The 11879-nt window shown below is 42.7% G+C and overlaps 1 protein-coding gene across 1 annotated transcript in view; it reads right to left on the minus strand.

The window, feature by feature from the left end:
* The window catches only part of LOC103741161 (CD109 antigen-like), a gene marked incomplete at its 5' end in the record, with an annotated part of 64028 nt that overhangs the window by 40714 nt on the left and 11435 nt on the right, over window positions 1-11879 (minus strand). The window contains 3 exon segments of the mRNA XM_029567839.1: window positions 6911-7024; window positions 9521-9638; window positions 11187-11328. Of these exon segments, the coding sequence (XP_029423699.1) occupies window positions 6911-7024; window positions 9521-9638; window positions 11187-11328 (374 nt within the window).

Raw genomic sequence — 11879 nt, forward strand, 5'->3', positions numbered from 1 at the left:
GTGGTCCGATAGAATGCATGGAATTATTTCAATATTTTTGTATTTTGAGGGTTGTTTTCTACCCCAGACTATGGTCAATTTTTGAAAAAGTTCCATGGGGTGCTGAATAGAAAGTATGTCTTTTGGTGCTCGGGTGGAATATTTGGTAGATGTGTGTTAAGTCCATTTGATATATGCTATTGTTTAATTCAGATGTCTCTCTGTTAACTCTCTGCTCTGTTGACCTATCTAATGGAGACAGTGGGGTATTAAAGTCCCCTACTATTAATGAGTTGGGATTAATCTGGGTCTTAATGTCCTGTAGTATTGTTTTTATGAAGTTGGGTGCACCAGAGATTGGTGAATATATGTTCATGATTGTAATATCTTCTTGATTCATTGTTCCTTTGATCAGAATGAAGTGGCCCTCTTTGTCGCTTTTGATTACTTTTAGTTTAAAGTCTACTTTGTCAGATATTAGAATTGCTATGCCTGTTTTCTTCTTAGTACCAATTGCTTGGTATATTTTTTTCCATCCTTTCACTTTAAGATAGTGTCTGTCCTTGGAAGTGTGATGAGTTTCTTGCAGACAACAAAAAGATGGGTTTTGTTCCTTAATCCATTCACCTAGCCTGTGTCTTTTAACTCAGGAGTTCAGTCTGTTCATATTTCCAATTATTAATGAAAGATGATTATTGAATCCTGTTATTTTAATTTCTGTTTACATTCTTGATATAGCTGTACTTTTCCACAGTTAAACCTTCATTGAATTTCTTTCTTCAACCCCTTGGGTATAGTCATTCTTTTCTTCATCTCTCTGTATTGCTTCCAGAACTCTCTGAAGGGTTGGTTTTGTGGACATGAATTCCTTCAGCCTATTTATGTCATGGGAGATTTTTCTTTCCCCTTCCACTATAATAGGCATTTTGGCTGGGTATAGTAATCTGGTTTGGCATCTGTGGTCATTTAAAACTGGGAATGATTTGGTCCAGGCTCTTCTGGCTTTCATAGTTTGCACTGAAAAGTCAGCTGTAATCCTCATGGGTTTTCCATTATATGTGACTCTTTTGCAGCTTTCAGTATTGTCTCTTTGTTTTGTACGTTCAGTGATTTTACTACAGTGTGCCATGAAGTTTCTTTTCTGGTCCTGTTTGGTGTTCTATATGTTTCTTGTATTTGTATGGGCATGTCTTTCTTTAATTTTGGAAAATTTTCTTCCACAATTCTGTTGAAGATCTGGTCCATGCCATTATCTTGGGATTCTTCTCCTTCCTGTATGCCTATGATTCATAAGTTTGGTCTTTTTATGGTGTCACACAATTCCTGCATATTCCATTCTTGTGATTTCTTAAATTTTTCATAATCTTTGCTTGAGTGGTCTAGTTCGTCCACTTTATCTTCCAGTCTTGATACTCTGTTTTTCATTTTGTTCATCCTATTGGTGAGGCTCTCTCTTGCCATTTCTAATTGGCATACTGAGTATTTCACTTCCTTCATTTCAGCCTGAGAATTCTTCAATATTTCTCACTCCTTTCTGAATTCATTCAGAAGTTTATCCCTGTCTTCCTTCAGTTCTTTGCTTTCTTTTTTTTGTGTTCTTTAAATTCACTGAATTCTTTCATCATGTTTATAATTGTTTTTTTGAGTTCCATGTCCTGCACTATCCTTGGGGGTTTCTCATTGTACTCCTCTAGAGGACTATTGGTATTTGGTGAGGATATGTTATTTTGGTTTTCCATGTTATTTTTTCTCTGTGATTTTGACATGTGAATTTCTTTTGTAGTTTCTGATTCTTGTGTGAGACTCAAGCCTTCAAGTTTATGTCTGCTTCTTTTTGTAAACTTTGTGTATCTTTGTGGTTTACTTTTTGGACATGAAAAACTGGCTCTTCTAAGCTTCCAGTTCTCTCTTTGATTTTATATTGGAGTGGCCAGATTGCTTTTGTCTTCAGGAATTCCCACAGAGGCCCAAGTCAGATGAGGATCAGATGCTTTCAGCCCTTCTCCTAAGGTCTGGATCCCTCTAGGAAAGTTTTTGGCCTCAGGAATTTGGGGGTTGGACTGGCCTGGGAGCCAGGCCAAGGAAAGATGCTGGGCTAGGTCAGCTGGTGGCTGTACCATCCAGAGATGCAAAGGAAGATGGGGTGGGAAGCAGCCCCAAGGGCTCCTGGGGACTTCACTGAGGATCTGGGTTGGTCTGGATGCAAAGGATCAGCAAGAGGAAAGGTCAGCCCCAGCGTTCAGGAAAGAGGCTGGCCAGTGGTGCAGGCCCAGGGAAGCAGAGGGAGGTGAGGACAGGGCCAGGCCCAGAAGAAGTGCTCCTGGGGCCCAGAGAAGGCACTATGTTGGTCTGAATGCAAAGGATCAGGAAGCAGTGGTTGTTGCCCAGGTGTCTGTGGCGCCAAGACAAGGAATGGGACAGAATCCAGGCTAGGAGGAAAGACGGGCAGGGGAGATGGGAGGGTGAATGTGGATGGGGGTGTCGAGGCGCAGAAGGCGGGATCAACCTACCCTGAGAGAGAGGCCTGTGGGTTGGAGAGAGGCCTGTAGGTCTCCAGTAGTAATTTTTGTTTATATAATAACTATAATTCCCACCTCATAGATAAGGAAACTACAATTATCAAGCTATTTGCTAATAAGTAGCAGACTGGATATTATAGTCCTTTCTGACTGGATCCTTTGCTTGTTACACTTTAAAAATCTAACCACATTTAAAAGTATAGCTATAAAATAAAAAGCTGACAGCCTGGCACGGTGGTGCTAGCCTTTAATTCCAGCACTTGTGAGATCAAGGTCATCTTGGTCTCATAGCAAGTTCCAGGCCAGTTTTCTATTAGGGAAACCTTGTCTCAAGAAAAAAAACACAAAAAATAAAATTAAAATAACATTAAAAGTTGGTGCTTGAGCATATAGCTCAGTGGGAGAAATTGCTCAATTTCTAAAACCAAAAAATTTAATAGCCAAATCATTTTTAAAAACTTACTATGTCAATATAAGTACTTAAATGACGGCATTTTGCACAATAAAGTTAATGACACATGCTTTATTACTCTAGGGCAGAAAAATTCACCATGTGGTTACTATTACTACTGTAGGCACAACACAAATACTGATCCTAATCTCTGCCTTCCAAGAGACACAGGAACACAACTCACAAAGAAAATCCTTGAAAACATATTGCACTGAATAACCATGGGGACTACAAACACAACAGAGTAGGTGAGGTTCTGTGGGAAAGGACTCCTAGTCACAAGGCAAGTCTTGAAGAGAACAAATTCTTGCCAATGGCAGTGGATACAAAATGGCGATGAGTAAAGGACATTCTAGACATGGAGGGCCAGGAAACATTCAGGCAGGCAAGAGAGAAAGGCAAGCCCAGGACCTTAGGGAAGTTCCCCAGCAGATGTGCTCATGATAGACCCAGACATAAATAGGCAGAATCAATCACCAACAAAGTATATCTATTTTCAGTCCCAGGCAATGTATAAAATGCTTGGAGGAGTTCCAGATGTGTGATACCTCCCTATGAGTTGTTGGTCAGGGAGGCCCCAATAACCCCCCAAACAACAGACGTTATTGTCACTGTCTAGGTTGCCTACAAAAACCAGATGATAAGACTCTATTTCTGAAGATACACTGGTTACAAGACATGGTGAAATTCCAGAACTGAGCCGGAAGCGTCCTCCCTGCTGGCTAGCCCCCTAAATGTCAAAAGCTGCTATGTGGTCAACTGCGGAAGAAAATCTGTCAACGTCTTACCCAGAGGTGAATCTTGCATGCTACAGTACCAATCTGCCAAGCAAGACATGCCCATTGGAGCAGCAGTGCCATGACTGTTACAGTGATAGTCAACTGCTTTCTGATTGCTTCTGAGGCTCTCTCTGAAGGAGGGAATTCATGGCTATTACTGTGGACCTGCTCAAAGGCCCAGGGCTGGGCAAGTCATAGATTCTAATGGTGAACCTACTGCTTTTGTTTTACTGTTGTCAAACCTCCTCCTAAATATTTGTTTATAGACTAGTGCTGCCCTCAACCCTAGTCACAGCAGCAAACAGTGGTTAATGTAGTACCAACTGGTCAAGGTACTGACAAACACTCAAACCCAAAGAGTTATCCATATCACCCCTTCCAAAGCTCAGGGAACATCAAGGAAGAGGGGGTGAAAAAAATGTTGAGCTGGGTGATGGAGAGGACAGCTGTGAGATACTGTCTTCTGGGCCAGGCACAGTCACTGTACTCATAAACTCACAGCAGCTGTAGTTGCCTACATAAGGGCCTGGACAAGACTAGGCCCACAATATTCAGTTACAGAAGGAGGAGGGGCTCATGGTCTCAGCCTTTGCCCAAGGAGCTCTTGACAGTTGATGGCCACTGGGGGAGGGAGAGCAGTGTCTTTAGTGATGTAAACTGCTCCTTGGTCAGTAGCTATCTCCATACCCATACCCACATGTATGACCCTGGTTAAAGGCAGCAGGTCACAAAAGTAAAACCAAAACAAAAAGACATGAAAGTGGGAGGGGGACTTGTTGGGGGGGGGTGATGAGAGTGGGAGGGCAGTAATGAGGGGTAGGTACCCCCAGAATGTATTATATACATGTATGAAATTGTCAAAGAAAAAATTTTAAAGTTTAAGAATTTGAAATTAACAAGTTGAAAGGATAAAAACCAATAAACATCTCTCACTTCCTGTGCCTGCCTGATGATGTGAGAGCTCAGCTTCTGCTACTACTGGTCCAGCCACCTCCAGCCACCATGCCTCCTGGCCATGAAGGGCTGTAATTTCCCTGGAACCCCAGAGTCCACGTTGTTTATACCACACCATCACCCTCAGATGTCTAGATAACACTGACTGCTGGCCTAGAGGTCACTTCCGCAGATGAAGCAAACCCTCGAGCAGGACCAGCCAAGCTTAGGACAGTGGCGTTCATGAGGCAGCCAGAGGCTCTGCAGGCATCTTTCCCAGGCTCAGCAGGGAGGAAAGCAGACAAAATCGGCTTTTATTTGGGGTGGTCCCTCAAGTAACCACGAGTGGGAGGAGCGAGTGGCACCAGCAGCTGCGACCTCCGGCTGCTCTGCTCGCCTGGTTCCTGGCACCCACAGTTCGGATCCAGGGTAGCGGTGGGAGGCCGGGCTTCAGCGGCCGGACAGAGTGGGAGCCAGTGTGGGGAGGGCAGCCCGGCGGCCTGGAGCTGGACATGTCCGGATAATCCCCTGCAGACCGGGACTGCAGGTCATCCGGGGGCCCACCATGCTGGTGACCGCCTACCTGTCTTTTGTGGGCCTCCTGGCCTCCTGCCTGGGCCTGGAGCTGTCAAGATGCCGGGCTAAGCCCCCTGGAAGGGCTTGCAGCAATGCGTCCTTCCTTCAGTTTCAACTAGACTTCTATCAGGTCTACTTCCTGGCCCTGGCAGCTGACTGACTCCAAGCCCTCTACCTGCATAAACTCTATCAACATTATCACTTCTTGGAGGGTCAAATCGCCATCCTCTACATTTGTGACCTCGCCTCCACCATCCACTTTGGCCTAGTGGCCTCTTCCCTTGTGGACTGGCTGGGTCATAAGAAGTCTGGTGTCGTCTTCTCCCTCACTCACTCTCTGTGCTGCTTGACCAAACTCTCTCAAGACTTCTTTGTGCTGCTCGTGGGCCGAGCCCTTGGTGGGCTGTCCACCGCCCTCCTCTTCTCAGCCTTTGAGGCCGGGTACATCCATGAGCTTGTGGAGCACGACTTCCCTGCCGAGTGGATCCCAGCCACCTTTGCCCAGGCTGCCTTCTGGAACCATGTGCTGGCTGTGGCCATGGCTAGCTGGATGGGACTGGGACCCGTAGCACCCTTTGTGGCCGCCACCCCTCTCCTGGCTCTGACTGGGGCCTTGGCCCTTTGAAACTGGGAAGAGAACTATGACAGGCAGCGGGCCTTCTCCAGGACCTGTGCTGGAGGCCTGCACTGTGTCCTGTCTGACCACCGAGTGCTGCTGCTGGGCACCATACAGGCCCTGTTTGAGAGTGTCATCTTCATCTTTGTCTTCCTATGGACACCTGTGCTGGACCCACATGGGGCCCCACTGGGCATTTTCTTCTCTAGCTTCATGGCTGCCAGCCTTCTGGGTTCTTCCTTGTACCGCACTGCTACCTCCAAGAGGTACCACCATCAACCCATGCACCTGCTGTCCCTTGCTGTTCTCATCGTTGTCTTCTCTCTCTTCATGTTGACTTTCTCCACCAGCCCAGGCCAGGAGGGTCCTGTGGAATCCTTCATCACCTTTCTACTTATCGAGCTGGCCTGTGGTCTCTACTTTCCCAGCATGAGCTTCCTGCGGAGAAAGGTGATCCCTGAGACAGAGCAGGCTGGGTACACAACTGGTTCCGGGTGTCCCTGCACTTACTAGCCCACTTAGGGCGTCTTGTCCTCCAAGACAGTGATCGGAAAACAGGCACTCGGAACATGTTCAGCAGCTGCTCTGCTGTCATGCTGATGGCTTTGCTGGCAGTGGTGGGACTCTTCACTGTGGTGAGGCACGATGCTGAGTTCCCTTCACCCACTGGGAAGCCCTATGCCCCTGAGCTCTGACCCTATTCTGGGACAGGGGTTCTGGGATGGACTCTTGAATCCCACCTGCCCATCTCTGTGAGTCACTTTGTGACTGTCCTGCAGCCCATCTTGCCAGTGCTTTGTGTTGGGAAGGACATGGGGGTGATGGACTGGAAAGGTGCCAACAGTTGACTCTGTTACTACTCCGTTTCCTCTTGACATTTAAAAATAAACACTTTTAATGTGAAAAAAATGAAAACAAAAAAACAATAAACATATAAAGCCAAAACAATGGTTAAGGTGGTCAAAAAAGATAAAGAGCTTGGACGACCTGATGCCCGAGCACTGCACAGCCCAAACAATTCTGGTACAGATAACTGACAAGACCTTGAATACATTACCTCAGCAGCATCTTTCAAATAATTGAATATGGTTACTTCCACAGCAAATTCTTCACCTCTGATAACAGAGTAGGGAAGATTCAAAAACATGAAAAATGGTTGGGAGGCCCATAGCTAGAAAGAACACAGTGAGTACATGTTTTTATTCAGGAAAAAAAAGTGTGTCACATGGTATACAACTTAGAGCAATTCCCACACAGCCTGTGAAGGCTGTAACACTTAGACATGTTCACTTGCCCATCAACAGAAAGCAAGCAACTCACACCAAATTACTTGTTTTGAGCATAATAATTACTGTACTATATTAAGTACCTAATAGGTACAAGCCATTTCATATGTTATTTGTGTTATCACTGTGTCCCTAATTTTATACTCTTATCCTATGTTTTCAAAAACTGGTGTTCAGAAATCTCTGTAACTAGTACAAGTTCATATTACCTACATGTAAGAAAGCCGGAGCTTCATAGCATACTGTCTGATACCAAAAGAGGTTGCCCCTCTGTTACACTGTAACAACTTCACAATCTGCTTTAAAAGTCACTGTCCCACTGCAGGGCGTGGTGGCGCATGCCTTTAATCCCAGCACTTGGGAGGCAGAGGCAGGCAGATCTCTGTGAGTTCCAGGGCAGCCTGGTCTCCATAGTGAATCCAGGACAGCTGGAGCTACAGGGAGACCCTGTCTCAAAAAGACCAAAAAAAAAAAAAAAAAAAGTCACTGTGTAATTGAACCGTCCCTGCTTTAGAGTAAAGCGGGGGAACTCTCATGTGGTTTACTATCCTTACATGCACATACACATACACGCAATCCCTGGGCGACCCAATTCTGAAAGTGTTAGCTAAGACATAAAGGAAAGGCCAGCCCTCCCCTGCCTGACACTAACTATATGGCCAGGCTGGTAGCAGTGAGGACCTCTAATGTCCAACCCAACCCATGACCCAGGAGACCACATGCAGCCAAAGGCAACTATGAATGTGGCCTGGGCCAATACAAAATCACAAACTTACTTCAAACATTGATTTTTGGTTGTTGGGGTTTTTTTTAGGGGTTTTTGTGGGGTGGGTTTTTTTTTTTTTTTTTTTTTTTTTTTTTTTGGGTTACTATCTGGAAGCCACAGCCATCTGCCAGCCTCTGCTTCCTGAGTTCTGGGATTAAAGGTGAGCACCACCACTCCCCACTGGAGATATTTATTCTTTGAAACTCAACTGCACATTTCTCAACCTGGAACTTTGTAGGTAACAGTGCTGCATCACAATGTCAAACCTACAAAAAGTCATGCCTACAAAGTTTACAAGGGCATTTGTAGATTGAATATCTTAGATTGCCACAGTGATTGAAGGATACTATTGGCACTTGGTGGATTGTCAGTACTCAGGATTGACCTAAACAATGAAAAATTTTCTCATATTCCTCGTAATTCTTGGTATTTTTCCTTATTAGCATGTGGTTTATATTCAGGACATAAAAAATATTTTGGTTGCTGGCTGTATTGGACCTCCACAGATCATATAATTTGAGGTGCCATATGGGTATCTATATCTATTGGATATTTGTTTAGACATTTATATAAATAAACTACCTGTTTAAAATGACCCAAGCTTCTACCATTAAAAACCCAAAGCACTTTTCAATACACACTGAATTTTTCAAGAATGTAATATTTTATGAACCAAAGCTCGTTTTGTGTAAAATATTGCTAAAAATTGTTTGTCTTTTCAGAAATTCATACCACCACAGGCATTCAAAGTTGCATAGAAACCTGCATTTCTAACTGTTAACACAAGGAGATTCTAAGCCTGGTATAAACATTGACATGTGTCACTCTCACTTCTAGCAGGGCCTGTCGCTTACATATTAAAATTCGTATTGCGTCATTTACAGTACTTTCCTTCATTTTACCTTATTTTTACTTGCATAGTCTTTGGAGAAATTCTGTATATATGCATATTTTGTTGTCTATGACTTTCACTTAGGGATGATGGTAAGAAGCAACACAAATATCTACTGTTAACAGAAGGTTTCAGGTATAACAAAAGTGACAGGTACTGGTCGAAGACCGTTCATGGTCCTTGTATTCCCCTTAGTAACTGAAAACAAGATGTGATAAATTTTTACTGCAGTCATGGAAGAATGCCTGCTAGGAGACAACTTGAGAAGTTTATGCTCATCTTTAAAGTAATCTGGCCATTGGAAATTGTTACATCAGGTCAATAATAAACTTCATAGCCAAATCTATCAATTTAATATAACTCAGATTCAAAAAATTTAACACAGAGCCAGCAAAATGGCTCGGTGGGTAAAGCCACTTGCTATAAAGTCTGGCAACCTGAGTTTAAACCCCGGAGCCCACATAATGGTCGGTGAAGAGAACTGACTCCACAAGGTTGTCCTCTGACCTCCATATGCACGCTGTGGCACACACACACAATGATGATGATGATGATGATGATCATCATCATCATAATAAATAATGGTTTTACTTTAATACAGATGAAAAGCAAAAAGATAAAGCCGACGAATCCATGAAGTCTGATAAACACAGCAATTGATAAGCACACCTTTGTTTGGCTTCCTAGTACTAGATGTTAGTGAGAAGGCCTTTGACAGTTTACCTCTGTTGGAGCAGTTGTTAGTCTAAGGCCTAAGTCTTCTGAGATCACAAAAGCAGAAGCTACCCAAGAAGTGATAGAATCAGGTACAGTAACCTCAAAGTCTTGGTAAATCTTAGCTCTAAAGTCAAGATAAATATAGAAATTATAAAAACAAAAATGCACATACTTCAAAATAAGACAATATAACCTAAACACTTTTCAGAAGAATTTTAATTTTCTGTATCATTTGCATATCTTTTGGGGTTTTTTTTTTGGTCTTTTTGAGACAGGGTCTCCCTGTAGCCCCAGCTAGCCTAGAACTCACTAGGTAAACCAGGCTGGCCTTGAACTCAGAGGCCCACCTGCCTCTGCATGACTAAAGGCATGCAGCACCACGCCCAGCCTACATATCTAATTTTAAAAGCACTCAACATTAAAAAAAAGTACATCTCAATTTCTCACAAAATAGTTTTAAGGGACTAGAGAGATGACTGAGTAGTTAGGAGCACTCAATTCCCAGGAACCACAATGATGACTAACAACCATGTGTAACTCTAATTCCAGGGGATCTGATGTCCTCTTCTGATCTCTGTGGGCATTGCATGATACAAGTGCACTTACATATAGCCAATATACTCACATAAAAATAGCCAGGCATGGTGGCATTCACCTGTAGTCTTAGCACTTGGGAGGCAGAGACAGGCAGATCTCTGTGAGTTCAAGGCCAGCCTGGTCTACATAGTGAGTTCCAGGTCAGCTGGGGCTACAGGGAGACCCTGTCTCAAAAGGACCAAAAATAAAAAATAAATAAAATAAAAGTAATATTTTTTAAAAAATAGTTTATAGATGGACATGATGGCACATGATTTTAATCCCAGCACTTGGAAGGCAGAGCAGGCAGATCTTTGTGAGTTCAAGGCCAGCCTGCTCTACATAGCGAGTTCTAGGACAGCTGGGGTTACAAGGAAACCCTGTCTCAAAAAGATAAAAAAAAAAAAGTTTATAATGTCATAATCCTACACACTCCAATGAAGTCTAAAAGGTTTATATCTTCACAATTGACTACTGTATTTCATAAAATTTTTAGAGATAATACATATTTTCAAGCATTACTTTGATTTTCTTCTCTCGTTTTTACAAAGAAAAAAAATTTTTTCTGTATCCCTGTCACTGCTCTTAGGTATTTTTCTCCAACATGAGCCAGAAGACTTCAAGGAAGTTAAAATCAACCTTCACTTGTTTAAAAAAAATATTTTATTTATTTTTATTTTATGTGTATGCATGTATTGTCTGCATGTAGGTAAGTGCACCCGTGTCATGCCATGCCTGCAGAGGACAGAAGAAGCTATGGGATTCCCCAGAACTGGAGTTACAGATAGTTGTTAGCTGCCATGTGGGTGCTGGGATTCAAACCTGGGTCTTCTGCAAGAACAGCCCGTGTTCTTAACCACTGAGCTATCTCTCCAGCCCCTCAACCTTCACTTTTAAAATGTTCATCATCTCCTTGATGGTACTAAATACTGTAGTTAACATCAATCAACATTATTCTACACCAAAAAGCCCTTGATGAACTTAGTTCATCAAAACACTACATTTGTACTTAAAACATGTAAGAAACTAGGGAAAACTTATTCAAAACATAGAGTAAGCAAAATATAAATGGATAAAGAACTTTATAAACCTTTACCCCATGTGGTTGTCCAGCCAAATCCAAGTCTCTGGAAAATGCTTTCAGACATGCACATTGCTAACTGAAGAAAAGTCTTGATGATCCACCCGGTATCACTCAGTTTCCTCCACAAACCTCTCAGCATACTCAGCAGTATCATCTAGAAATAAACATTGGCAAGGGAAAGGAGGGCCACTGGAAGGAGTGAACTGTAACCCTAGCACACTCTGCAGAATGAAGTTTAGAATTCATCTTGTCCAACCCCCTCATCTTGTGGAGGAGAAAGATGGGAGGCAGAAAACCCAAGTGACTTATCAAAACCACACGAACAGTGACCTCACAGCTAAAAATAAACATTCAGTAAACACCCAGTAACTTCAGGTCCAGGGGATCCAAGACCTTCTTCTGGCTTCCACAGGCATTACCTACAACTGGCGTACTTACATAAATGCAAGCAAAACACTCATGCACATAAAATAAAAATAAAATAAATTCTAGCTTAAATTTTTTAAGTTAAATCAAACATTTGTTTATTTCTATTTTATGTGTGTATTTTCTTTTAATTTTCAAATTTTATTTTCAAGTTTTTTTAGAAGCATTTCATTACAGCTTTAACATTCCAGAGTAAGGATACACCTCTTTCAAAGGTAGCTGTAAATTTTTAGGTTCACAGACATATTTATTTATTTTTATATTGTGTGTATAAATATT

Source organism: Nannospalax galili, unplaced genomic scaffold (genome assembly GCF_000622305.1).
Source record: "Nannospalax galili isolate Female #2095 unplaced genomic scaffold, S.galili_v1.0 scaffold2391, whole genome shotgun sequence".
Classification (NCBI taxonomy): Eukaryota; Metazoa; Chordata; class Mammalia; order Rodentia; family Spalacidae; genus Nannospalax; species Nannospalax galili.